The 14,547-nt window shown below is 35.8% G+C and overlaps 1 protein-coding gene across 9 annotated transcripts in view; it reads right to left on the bottom strand.

Moving 5' to 3' along the window:
- LOC128865008 (ATP-dependent RNA helicase vasa) overlaps positions 1 to 14,547 on the bottom strand; it is a 38,253-nt gene that overhangs the window by 9,514 nt on the left and 14,192 nt on the right. Inside the window, exons 1-5 of one of the 9 annotated variants that reach the window (XM_054104851.1) lie at positions 14,344 to 14,544; positions 13,758 to 13,795; positions 13,535 to 13,694; positions 13,408 to 13,476; positions 2,435 to 3,386 (exon numbers count right to left, since the gene is read on the bottom strand). In XM_054104851.1, the coding sequence (XP_053960826.1) occupies positions 2,435 to 3,386; positions 13,408 to 13,476; positions 13,535 to 13,694; positions 13,758 to 13,781 (1,205 nt within the window). In that variant the 5' untranslated portion in view covers positions 13,782 to 13,795; positions 14,344 to 14,544. The other 8 variants (XM_054104854.1, XM_054104852.1, XM_054104855.1 and 5 more) reach the window with 8 other exon arrangements.

Genomic DNA, 14,547 nt, shown 5'->3' with positions numbered 1-14,547 from the left:
CCGCCATTTGTGGAACAACACCAAGATGCACGCCACGAAAACGAGGAGCAGATAGGAGGAGAGGAGCGCGGCCAAACACCCAAATAGGGTGCACGCGCCAATTAATTATCAAGTCAAACTGCAACGCTAAACAAACAGCTTTCATTAGAAGACTCTTTGCGTATGTGCGAAAATCATTTTCGGATCAATGACTTTATTTCTTGCCCATCGCAGGCAAGTAGAGTAGAATGGGGTAAGATAGGTATGGGGGCACAATAGGTAGGTGGGGTTTTCGTCGCACTGTTTTTGCAGAGGTCACTCGTCTTATGTGAATTGAATACGTGGTGCAGAACAACGTTCGCGACTGTCATTTCGACCGTCACCATTGATAAGTTATCCTAGTCTGGCGTCGTTTAGTTTTTTGTGAGCTTTTCTCCGACATAGCATTTTTTTTATTCTACGGTGCAGTGCATTTAATGTATGTAAATATTTGTCAGGTGAGTTTTATTTTACGTAGAAAATAATGCTGAACACGAATAATGTGTTAGTTTTTTGATATTTTTGTTTAAAAAAAAAATATCGACACTAACATAAAATATGTGCTTGGGGGCACTATAGGTCAGCCGTCTGGGGGCATTATAGGTCACTACTTTTAATTGAATAAAATAAATTTTAATTGTTTTTGCAGCAAAATGGTGCGTAATTATGTGCGAAAAACGCCGAAACGAAGTGAACAGGACGTAATGGCACTCCGAGATGACGCTAGTGTTCGATCAGCCTCTAAACAATTTAAAATTTCGTTCGAAACATTACGTGCTCGCGTGATGAATTAAAGTAAAATTCCTAACTTTTATAACATGTGCAGTGTTCATACTCTATAAATAAAAGTTAAAACGTTAATTTCCAATCCATGTACATTGTTCTTTTCCCCTCACATATAGTGACCTATCGTGCCCCCCGATTTTGAAAATATCGAAAAATAGTACCTTTGTCTTATTGAATGCAGCTGCAAAAATATTTAGCCAAACATAAGTCAGTATAACCAAAATGTTAGCAGATAAATAACCTTTCAAAATCTTGCTTATTTTTCAAAATCAATGCAAAAACACCGTAGCAAGAGCTCTCCAAAAAAAAATGACCTATCTTACCCCATTCTACTCTACTTTTAAGAAGGCGTGTTTGTTACCATGTGCAGCGCCTTTACCATCCGATTCCTCATTGACTGAAGTGTCTGACGCAACTAAGTTAGATATCAGCCATATAGAAAACTTTTGGACTGAGCCCGAGAAAGCGGTATGGTATGACAAACCTAAAAATAATAATGAACTGTAGTCCAACGTTCATGACAGTCAAACCCCGTCGAAAACCCAGTCAAAAATATGTGAGCGTCTCATGGACTCGATAAGGAATCGTTTCGTTATATAGCTGCAACCAAAAATAAAGGCCATGCTGCCAAATACTAAATATTTATAAGTAGATTTTATCTTTTTTATGTGAAATTTATGTTTTTTTCATTCACTACTATTTTACTGCTGGGAGTAGTTATTATGTAAAGAGAACTAACATATTTAGAGTCTACGTAAATATGCGTAAAGGTGGAACCATCAACTACATTTATTTTTTAATAATAAAATTGTTTCCCCAAAATCTTGACTAGAATACAAATATATTTTGAAAGAATACTGTTACCTAAACAATACGTTTATTGGAAAGTTTAGAGCGCATTGCGACTGCTATGCGTTATGCATAAAGTTCGTCAGGATGCCTTGCTAATTAACAATGCTCGCGGTGCACACTTCATCATTCCACGCATTAGTCTGATGAGAATTTTGCAAAAATTTTCAGTTTATTCATTTAAGAAAGCGCAATGGAAATAAAATAGCCATCCGTTTCGTAAACGACTCACATTTTAAAACTCGCACTTGATTATGTCGGCGACAAACCAATCTGCAGTTTCAGTTCACTGCGGATTTTGGAGTGATTTAATATTTCCGAAACTATGAGTAAGGATATTTTGTAGCTGCCTTAGTCACATAAATAACCGCCTCAAAGCTGCGGCTGAACCTCATTAGAATTTCTAGTGGTAAGAACTATGCAGCACGACACTTGAGCTTAATATTATTCGAGCCATTTGTATTACGGGGCTAAGAACCGACGCTAAGATATTGAAATGAAATCATATAAATATATATTCGAATGCTCTCATTTTATTGCATGTATTTAAAGACATGTATTTGGAACACCACCCTTTATTTGTACGCTTCAAAAACCAAATGATGACGGAAGAAAAATGTGAATTAGGTGAGATACTCCTCAAATATAAAAAATTTAAAATTAACCGTTTCGAGCTTCCTATAATTATGGAAATGTACACTTTTAAATGTCACCGAGTTTTTATCCCGTAACCCTTATTTAAATAAATTCATTGGTATGTATGATTGTATATAAAATATACCCTGTAGTTTCTGCATGTTGCGGCAAAGCATCCCTGATCTCTTCGACTGTGTCAAAAATTCCATCCGAGAATTGCGAGTGTGTCATTTGCATTACTGTCGGGCCTGAAAGCGATAGCGACGACACATGTTGACGAGCATCATTAACACTTGATGTAAAAACACTGCCCTCATCAAGTTTCTCTCCGATAGACATTTGTGGATTAATTATTTCTCCGTTTGTGTTAGGCATCACAGCGTTTGCCCATCCTCTTTCTAATTCAAAGAAACTGTATGTAATTTTACGATCAAGTGTAATCGTTGGAACTGCGTTGTCGACAATTTTTAAAAATCTGCGCATTGGTAAACGTTTTCTCAAAGCGTATTCGGATTCAGTTACATATGATCGAATATTGAGAATGGCAGACGGTCTTGCTATTCGAGAAGATGGGCGTTGGCAATCTAAGCGAACCACTTCACATCTCTTGCTTTTACTTCTTAGAGATCTCCGAGGCGCTACGGAATGCAAACTCTCGGGAGCATGCATTGAATCATTGAACAACTCCGACAAATTGGATAGCTGTGACTGATGTAACGGGGCCGAATCGATATCTTCTGGAAATGCAGCGTGTGAGCTTGCTTTGCTTTTATCGCCTATCAAATCAGACATCTCTACATTTTCGTTTGCTGACGTGTAAATTTCTCCACCAAGCTCATTAAAATATTCTTGATCGAATTCTTCTTCTGCAGCAGCACCAGATGCAGTAATCTCGGAAGGATCTTTGTTGGATATTTCAGTAGACAGATAAATATTATACGCTTTTAAGACGTATTTGACTATGCAGTAAAGTTCGACAAGACTATTTGTTCTCTGCACAAGGGATGGAACCTCGGGTAAGAATTTTTCGACAGTTGATCTCAGAAAATTGTTTGGCACAATACTGTTCGCGGTCGATTTAAATTCAGTTGTTTTTGCTAGAAAATACGGGTACGAATGAACGCGTTATACTATTATCGATGTGATATAAATATGTAAACGAAAGTGTCAAAAAGTGTCGGCACATTTTTTGTAACTTTTTTATTCATACATACATACATACATGGATATACAATACAAAAAATTATACAACACCTGACTTATGGCGAAGGCATCTTATTGTGAACAATACAACATTGTATAACGTCCTTATCAAACCTAAAAAAACGCATCCCAATAAAGTGTGTTAGTTTCTTGCGCTTTATAGCATGTTTGAACAACTTAGCAACTTGCCACTTACAGGTATTAGCGTTGGAAAATTAAAAAAAAAAAAATTGCGAAGCTTTAGGATGTAAAGCAGCTCGCTATTGATATAAATGTTCGTTTCAACAAACGCATGATACCTCCGGTTTATCGGGTTGTTGACGGAAATTCCTGTGGATTAGCTAAGCTCGCGATGGGATGAGGAAGCTGCAAGATAAAAACGATCTTGGAAGCAACTAGTTCCTATTTTGATTGAAAAATTTATAAAAACATTTTGGAGAATTAAGGGTTGTTATTGTAGCAGTTTATCAAGCCTTGTTAAGCGCAGTGAAGTCGATCTCATTTAATGGGAGGCTCAGCAAACGTGCTGTTTCGACGGGATGGGTTCAAAGGAAGGTGAGTGGATGGGTTTAAGGAGGCACAGGAATGAGTGGTTATTCACCCCTTTTTTAGTCCAGAGGACAAAACCCTTTGTAAATTGAGCAGACTCTGTAATTTCTGTCAATTGCATTGAAATTCACTCGCAAATAAATTACAGAGCCCACCCGATAATCCAAAATTTCACACCAAAGCTTTCATTCCATTAATTTCCATTTAAATGACAACCGATTTACACACTATTAGTGGATATGAGTGAATGGTTTTCTTTGACTTATATCAAGTAATATTTTTTCTCAACCAATCCCCTAAAAAAAGCAAAAAATTGCAGATTGCAAATACATTAAATATTTCGAGCTCGACATCATCCGAGCGAGTTACTGCGATTTTGTTTCTTGAACCGCAGCTATCAATATTCCGTACCGGTTCAGAAAGTGAGCGGGAGTTATGTTGCTCTGGTGAACTTCACGATACCGTGACGGTTCCAACTGAATCCCCAATCTTAAATGGGGCGACGCATAGCGCGAGGTAGAAGCCGTGAAAACTGAGGGTGCTTGATAGCGAGAGCAGCATATGGTGAAAGGACAGGTTCAAGAAAAAAAAACCTGGACAGATTAGGATCTGAAACGAAGGTTTGGTTAAGCTCGATTTTATTCCGTTTCAGTAAGAATTTTTCAGATGAAAAACCAAACTCTAAGAAACTGTATGTATAGAATTTTACTTCATAGAGCCTGTGCGATATGCAGAATTGTTCAAAAGTGATTAAAATTTTAACATATATTCACTTTAGCTCGATATGACCACCTTTTGCCTTGACTATAGCCTTCAAACGGTCAAAAAATGAGTTGCATACTGCACGAATGTGATCTAGCGGTATTTTGGCCCATTCTCGAATAATCGCTTTTTTCAGCGCATCCATACTGGCATATTTTTTAGTCCTCATCTTGCTCTCCAAAATGGACCAGATGGAATAGTCCATCGGATTTGCGTCTGGTAACACTTCATATCGTTCACCCTGTATATAGAATGTATTTACGCGTTTATTAAATGCGAAATTGGTATACTCGAATTAAAGATATATTCCAGTATACAACCGAATACCAGCAGCAATTTGTTACCGAATTTATAGACTATTGAATATAAACCCAGACTAACCCACCAAATTTGATTTAGTTACGTATTCATATCAAAATGCCCTAAATTCATGTATGTGTTACTTCGATATTGCTATCTATTCGAATGTACCTAAACTGACAAATATTTTTTTTTTTCAAAACTCAGTACAGAAAATAAACAAATATAAAGAAGAGGAAAAATAAGTGGCAGTAAGTACAAAGTTAAGGATATAGAAAAAATTTTGCACACAAAGGTTTGTTTATTTTATGTACTGACGACACTCTGTTCTTAAATTCGCTAAAAATAAAGTAGCGGTTTTCGGAAGGCGCCACTTTCTGTGTCGGATCGCAACTATTGCCCCTATTATAGAATTACATATTCCTTTAGTTAAATTTTTTAGAATGTTGATTCAAAGTAAAACTATTTATTTTTGTTGTGTGTGTGTACTATTATTTAAACTAAATTTTCTACTCGAAAACTACATCTAAGATACAAATGCAACTTTTTGAAAACAAAATTAAAATTAGTTAAACTAATACTTTGTGGGTCGCCATAGCTGAATGGGTTGGTACGTGAATATAATTTGGAAATGCACAAGTTCGAAACCCCGGGCACGAAACACCAAAATGATAGAAAGTTTTTTTTAATAGAGGCAAACCCCTCCGAGTGAAATTTCTGCTATGAGAAAGCTCCTCATAAAAACCACCTGCCGATCGAGTGAGGCATAAAACTGTAGGTCCTTTCATTTGTGGAAAATAAATCAAGACGCATGTCAAAACTTGAAGAAGGAGCTCATACCCACTCAACATGAACACCAATTAGGCACTATATACAATGGCTAAAACGTTTAATCGTGCAGCGTAAAACATTAAAATCGGTTTTCGAAACGATCAACTAATTTTATTACGAAAAACAAGATGTTTTTCATTTATTTATAATCTACTCATCTTAATCATACATAAAGAAAAGTATCATACATAAAGTAACATTTTTATACTGGGAAATAAAAGGAAACAAATAATCGTACATAAATAGGATGTGTCAAGGTCCTGTTATATTTTAAACGGTTGGCATCGGATCTCATAAAAAGCGCTGCAGTTTATGGTTACAAGTTTTAAAGTTAAAAGCACAGGTCTTGCACAACTAAAGAGGAAAGCCGGTTGATTGTTAAATTGCATTAAGAGGGTAAAACTTTTAGAGAAATCGGCCATTTAAACCTCCATTAGTTGGACAACCGGGTCGAAGCTTTTCTCGATGAAAAAGCAGTTTTAGGAAGCTACCTGGAAGCTCACGTCCAAGTCGAAAAAAGTCTGACCAGACCCGCTAACCCAACGGAGAGTTAATGAACAGAACTCATTCTACAGTGCAATATATTATTATTATTATTATTCCACACTCCTTGAGGAGCTTAAGGATTAAACAAAAGTTTTCCAAACATTCCTATTTCTAGACGTAAATCATAGTTCATTAAAGGATTTTCCAATTTCATTGCGGATAGTCCTTTGCCAAGTCATCAATGGTCTGCCTCTTCTTGTCGTTCCTTGCGAGTTCCAAGTCAAGGCGGCATGCGGTACGAATGCGTTACGTGCCTTATTTATTCGGTTGTGTCTCTTTTTGCACCATGCAGCTTATACTTCCCAAATAGCAAAAACTGTCAACGTCTGTAATGGTTTCACCACCAATTGTAAACAATGCAGCGTGATGCATGCAATATATAATTAGAAGATAAAAAAAAGTTGATTCTTCTCGATTACAAGTAAAAGCCGCCTACACCAAAGGAAGAAGCTTAATAGATTGCGAAGAGCGAATGATTTTAAACGAAGTTAAAAACGTTCATTAACATTTAAATCTGGCGATTGTGGCGGTTTTTGAACGATATTCGGACAATTCTAAATGGGGTAATCCTATACAATCGCTGATTTTGTCGACCAGGTAGTTGTCCTGATAGGAGCGGAAAAATTACCCGATTACTTAATTTTGTGGCACTTTGTAGCAAATTTGCCTCTAAGCTAAGACAACATTGTTGGATGGTTGGTGTAAATGTTGTCTGCGCGACACAGCCCAGACCCAGTTAGCACAAACACTTGTAGAACCACTTTTTATTAGTCGAACCACTTGATTTGACAATGAATCTGCCTATGTCAATTTTCTTTTCTGCAATTTCTTTCAAGTTGACCATCGAGAATTCCCCCAGCGTTCCATGTCGTAGAGCACCCAGACTTGGGCACTCACACAGATAGTGATTCTAGGTTTCTAGATTCTCCTTGATTGCAGCTTCTACATTTATTGTTGTACTGCCACCCCATCTTCCTGGCATGGTCTCCAAAAGGCCAGTGGCTGTTTATTTTTAACGTAATTCTGAAAATGTTTGCTTGTGGCTTTCTTAACAACTCGCCAGTTCTGGATTTGTTGAAATTGGGCCACGTAAGACCACATTGTAGAAATCAAGAGAATATTATCCATCCACGAACTGCCGCAAGATGCATTACCCCAACTAATCAATATGGATACAAAATGTTTTTGCAGCCTAGCACCAAATAGTAGTATTCATGTAAATATAGTATTAAACCTGTATCACTACACAATCGTCTAATAGACTACGTACGCCTGCAGTCTCGCGATTTTGACACATTAACGAATCATTAGAGACAGAATAACACTGATTTAAGTTTAGTGATCTAGGGTTAATAATAATAATAATATATTCAACAAGTAGTTGTTGCTTTTGTTATGGACAATATATACAATATATATTTTTATATTATTTTATCAAACACTAATAGGAAAGAAAAAATTATTTGGGTGGTAATACGATGGCAAGATTTTAGCTTAAGGGGTAACACCACTGTAGAAATTTCAAAAAATTGATTTTTTTTTATAAGCTTAATACAGAACAAAAAGTTTTATACGTTACCGAAGTTTATTTCATAAATATTGTAAGCTTTTTACCAAGCGTTAGTGACTGCTACCTAACGACTTCTCCAAATTTCCAAACTTTAAACGCGTTTTTCTCAAAACACCTTTTCTGAAATTGGCACGCAGCATAACTCAAACAATTTTTAATATTTTTAATCAGGTTTTTCACTAAGTCTGTATAATAACCTTCTTAAGAGAAGAGCGTAGGGGTTTTTCGATAGATTAATTTAAACGACTGTTATAATTATTTAAATGCCGTTTTTTTAGTCCAAAATAGAGTTTTTTCCTTCAAATGCTTGCTAATTCCACAAAAATAAATATTTCTTGAATCCCCTACGTGTTTCTCTAGCTATTTTTATCTAGATTAAGAAAAAAAATGTTTCTTTGTTCCAGATTAAAATTTGCACCCTCTGTGCTGCGTGCCGCGGAGCTCCTTCAAGAGAAACCACATTACAAAAATGTCTCCAATGCCGCCATTTTGTAAAATTTTTCGATCAAACTTTGTAGTTTTGTATTTTAGTATATAAGTAATAACTTCCCAAATCAGAGTGATTCCTTTCCCTTTCCTTCTGTACAAAAAAATTCTTTAAAAATCGTGTTTATTTGAAGCGTGTACAGTGGTGTTACCCCTTAATACATATTGCCATAAGTGATTGCTGCATCATTTTGGCTGTGAACCAGTATATAACTAAATTAGTCTTCATTCCCATGACAATCGGATCTACGCTACCGGAATAACCGGAATTTATATCCAGCCAAGGACTTATCACTCGAGCATCACCCCCGCGGATGTATGGGGAATGTTTATGCTGCTACAGCAACGACACAAACTAGCTATCAATATAATATATTATATTTCTTGTTTTATCTATAAAAAAAAAATATGAAAAATCGTTGTTAAAAAATAATGGGCAAATTGCTCGGCAATGCCACTGGCATGGAAGTGTTCTGAACAGCAAATTTACAAATCCGAAGCTAAGCTACCAAGTTACTTAACCAAGAAATTTTGAAAATGGCGTCGCTGAGAATTTGCAACTAGCCTCGGCAAGAACTCAGAATGGTAGACCCGCCCCCCGCCTAGACCATGACGGCGCCAGGTAGAAGGAGGCGGGGCCAATTCTGGCCCCCACACTAACCGTGCGTTACGACCCGCCGTCGCAGCAACGGAAGACCAGCAGCGTACTTCCCGCGTCAGCCAGCAAATTACTGAGAGGAAATAGAGTGTGACGTCAGCCACTGAGCAGATCTGCTAATTAAACACTAGCGATTCAATGTTCAATGTGCCAATGTTCACAAACAGAAGACACACACTTCCACCAGATATGCGAATTTATTACCATTTTATATGAACGTCCACCGAATATGCTTCTCGGAATTACAAGAAATTAAAAAGCGCGGTAGGAAATTATTGTAGTTGCCATAAACCCGGTGCAACACAGGGTGGAACTCAAATAAGTTTGCGTATTTGATGAACTACAGGGTACCGCTGTTAATGCAGTTTTTCTAAACTTCTATATATGTAGATATGTAAAACTTCCGAAGCTTTAAAGCTGACCATTTCGTAGACATTCATGTCAATTTTTTTCTTTTCCTTTCACACGTACACGACAAAAGCTGCGCTGCTTTCACACATCTTCTTCTTTGCCTGCGTACCAATGCTGGATGTTCGCAATTACATACAAACTAATTTTTATCTTAGCAATACGGTTGTCAAGTCATATTATTAAATGATATCGTTCAGTGTTTGTATTAACTACTTCGTAGCAGCAATATCGGCAAAAATATTGCTCTGCTCACTATTTTGCTCCACTCCTAGTCATGTTTTGTTACTGCTAGCAGTAAAGAGCAACTCAAAAACGTTTTTAAATAATCTCTGCAGTTCGAGTAGTATCAAGGAACTTGTAGTCGACTGGAGCACTTATATCGGAATTATTAATGTATGTATGTGTAGTCCAGCTACCGCTGCTGCGTCGGTTGCTTTGTTAATACTACCATAGCTGCTATTTGGGCATCGTTCGTTTTTGATTTTTCGTTTGATGCGTCTTTATGCATTTTTGGCGGTGCTTTATTGAAATTATAACCTAGAAATTATTTAGTATAGATTGTAGGTATTGTTGAGTACAACTTAAAATTATGCTTTAATGTTCCTGAACCATCCAAATTTTTATGCTTCAAAAATACCCATACCTGAAGGATCTATTGATATCTTGGCTATTTCTTTAATGCCCAATTTAATTATTTATACCATATGTATGTATGTCAATAATTTGGAATATAGCGTTACATCATCATATATACTTATGTACATATGTATGTATATATATACAGTAAACTCGCGATAATATTAACATCCTAAGCATATAAACACCCGAAATTTCTAAAATATGAAAATAGCGCTGCGTAATTTGGGAAATCCCCTAGTTATTTGTATTTAAAATGTCTTAAAGCTTTGCGCGAAAATTCCTACATGTACATGTACTCTTAAACGCGTCAGTATTGTCTAATGTCATTAATTATAGTAGTTATTGCACACTAAAATAAATTGCTACTTTATTTTCTTAAGGAATAATCAGAAGTTAAAAATTTTTAAACACGCATTCCAAAAAACATAATCAGTTATTTTGAAATACTTATAATACTTATACCTTTACTAATTTAGCAAATAAATATGGATTGATAAAGAACGCAACAAAATGTAGCAACAAGGAATTTAGAGTAGCCAAAAATAGAAAAATCACTTATCGATGGCTTCAAAATTTCGAAAAGAAATATGAAGCTCGGTTGTCCCATGTTACTGATGATAAACTAGTTGCAAACTTTTGCCGCATGTGACATTAGAAAAAAAGGCCCCAGGCGATAAGATGGAAAAGCAAAGAGGAACACTTTCTTGCCATGTTCAAATGCGATAGGACCTCATCAACTCAAACTCCTTATAGTGAGCAATGCTAGTTGTTCTAATGGTTTGAACAGGGTAGTCATTATTGACATTCGAAGACAGCTTGGATGACTGCTGCAGTTTTCAAAGAATAATTTCATCGTTCATTTAAACCCGAGCTATGTTTTACATTTTTTTTATACAATTTACATAGGGTACAAAATTTCGACAAAAAAAAAAAAGAATTACCAATTAAAACTATTATATTAATTGATAACTCATTATTGCATCCAGCTGAAACTTAACTTAGAAGTTACTACGGCTCCACTCAAACAATGTTTATCCCTCCAATTGGGATCACCCATGGTTCGAAATACGATAGAGATTACGAAACAATCTTTTATCTTCCATTGCTGCAAAGTGGCGTGATGGGCTAGATTCTATGAAACAAAACACACTTAAGGAAAATATTATTATTATGGAATTTGCATGGAGTAAAGTGAGTCCCGCTGCGCTATCCAAATGTTGAGAGAATGTTTAAGTATGGTAGAAAGTCACGAGGATTCTGAAAATGAAATACCTTCGAAAAAAAAAAAACTTAAAAATAAATGTAGCAGATTTGCAGGAAAGCGCAGCCAAGCTTTTACCAAACTTGACTTGAATGTGCTGAAAGTGAAAAGGTTGACCTAAAGAATGGTTGACCCACAACAGTCGGTTCTCGTACGAGAAACGACCCGGATATACATCCGGCCAAGGGATCCAACTTCAGCAGCATTCACCGTATATGTATGGTAAATGTTTATGCTGTTACAACAACAAACAAAAGAACTTAAATAAATTGAATAAGTTAAGGTGAACGGCAATTTTTCAGGTCGTTGAACAAAAGAACAGTCGTTGAACAAAAGAATAATACACTTGGAAATTTGTGTGTTATTTAAATATATTGTTTATTTGAGACTACCAAACGAACTGGCATTGATATGATTGTGCAATTTGATATCATAAACCACCTCGGAAATGCCTCAGATACAGGCTTAGAAGTACACTCTAACAGAGTAAATATAAATCAATACGTTATAAAGCATCGAGTGAAAGGTGATGGTCTAGAAATATTTTTGGGATGATAAACTATCTTAACTCCATGAACTACTTATCATTGTACTAACTCATTCAAACACGCAAAGTTCATCTTATCTCTATATAAATTACAGAATAGTATGAGCCGATTTAATGGTATACATCGTGATATGTGTCTCACTAAAGACATATCGCGGAAAATATTCAGAACTATAAATACAAATATTTTTAAATTTTCGTAAGTTGCAATAGCTCAGTACTTGTGGAAGACTCCTTACAACAACATATAAGTTGATATATGTATGTCCGGCCGGATACCATTTCTACACTGTTTCAGCATTCTACCCACGAAAAGCACTTATTTCTATTAACATACTTTTCCAACAATAGGAAATTACATTACAGCATCCATACTAATTACATTACATAGTATATTATGTATGCATATATGTACTCGTATACTGTGACAGCACCAAACCGAACCTGGTTTTAATGATATTTTCTGAAAGTACACTATCAAACAAAGAAAAACCTTTCAACTTGGATTGTAAAAGTTAACTTGATGTTAGTTATAATTCAGATGACGGTGAAACTTAGCCATTGACCAAGCAAGTCTGGCCATGCAATATGTACCATCGTACTGATTAAAATTAAAAATCAATCCGTAAACAAAATTTGATTTTTTTAACGCAGTTCAAGAAAAATAAATTTTCCAAAAAATAAACTAGCTTGGAGTTTAGTTAGGTGTTTCTATTCTATCACCACATTTTAACATGATTTGGCCAGTGATACGTCTTGAATACAAATACTTGATGTTTTAGGGGAAAAGTTCCAACTCAGAAGATGTTTTAATCATATATTCTGTACAAACTATTGATTCATGCAAGGATAGTTACGGAATATCGAACATTTTTGTTCAAAATTCAGATTTAGACTAAAAAAAATTAAAGAGGGTACAAAATTGGATCTAGGTTTTGTATAGCCACCCTCACATTTACCGTTGTATAAGTTTACTTTCAAAAATTACCAATTAAACGTTCCACCTTCTTTTGCCTTAAAATTGCAACACGATATAATCCGACTATACACCACTAGCTGTTAGCTCTGCTTATTCTGCAGTTCAGATTGTGCGTCTTCACATTGTAATACAAATGAGCAGCCTACGGTTTTTTTTGGGCTGTGCCCGAACGGGAGATGGTTTTTATGAGAAGATTATTCCTGGCAGAATTCACTTTTTGCTTAGAGACTTTTGATATTAGAAGGCTTTTTTCATCTTTTGATAGTTTACCTCGAGGGAGCATCGAACCTTGAATCAACCAAATCGAAGTGAACACATAACTCGGCCATGACGGTCGCCTCCCACCTGCATATATACATGTGCATTTGGTACTTACCATTTTCTTCATTGTTTCGACGTCCGCCGCCATAACCACCGCCATGCCTGTCACCTCGACCACCACGACCTGAAATAAAGAATGAATAAGAAATTTTTTATTAAGATAAATATTTAAAAGTACTTACCACCTCGACCACCGCCCCGACCTCGTCTATTTCCAAAATCACAAGTTCCGTCGTCTACAATTTCAATATCATTGTATTCATTTTCCTCATTGGCTATGTTTTCTTCGCCATTATCTTTGTAATGATCATAGCCATTACCAAAACCACGGCCGGTATCCTGCTTCCAAAGAATGAATATACTGTATTATAAAATTCACTAGCATATTTACTAATCAGATCTTACTTCTTCATCGCCCCATTCCGACATTCTCCTTGATTTTCCTGCGAATGAATTTGAATCTTTGTTAGAAACGTGGAGGGTACCATTATTTAATTTTTTATATTCTCGGTAACGCTGCATTTTATGCTTGCGAAGTATTGTAATATGAGAACGTGTTTTTATTAAACCGCCATTTAGCGATTTTTTCCTTTTTCGTTTGTAAACAAACGCCACTTCTGCAGACACAAATGCCGAAATGTCATGTTAGAACATGTGTGCCTACAGTAGTGGACATAAATTCAACACGAAAAAACAAACTTCTCACAAGACATTTCTTTAGAGATAATTTCAAATTACAGTGAACTTATTTGCATGTATGTTTATCTAATTATATTTTCTGAAAAACTTTACCGCACACTTTTCCCATTTAGGAAAATTATTTAGCTTCATAAATAACATTATCAAACACTTTTAATTAGATAATTAGAACCAAGTATACTTCTCCTTCTAAGCAGAATATTGGCATTCTTCAGAAAATTTCCTAATACTTTATCAGGTCTCAAGATTTTATCACGTAAAAGTGTAAGTTCCGTCTTATACTCGTACTTACAGCTCAATGATTATGCACGCTGAAATGTAAACTAAAACTTTAAAATTATCGCAGTATTCTGATGCAACTAGTATAGGTGAAACGGTACATAATTAAATAGCGGTTCTCGTTCTAACTACCGCGCCATCTATAGTTCAGATTATTTTACGTTACAATTGTTCTGCCGCTACTAAACCAGTCAATTAAACGAACTTTATGCTTGTC

This window comes from Anastrepha ludens, chromosome 5, assembly GCF_028408465.1.
Source record: "Anastrepha ludens isolate Willacy chromosome 5, idAnaLude1.1, whole genome shotgun sequence".
NCBI classification, from domain to species: Eukaryota; Metazoa; Arthropoda; class Insecta; order Diptera; family Tephritidae; genus Anastrepha; species Anastrepha ludens.
Note: the sequence above shows the minus strand (reverse complement) of the source record. Positions and strands in the feature narration are given on the sequence as shown.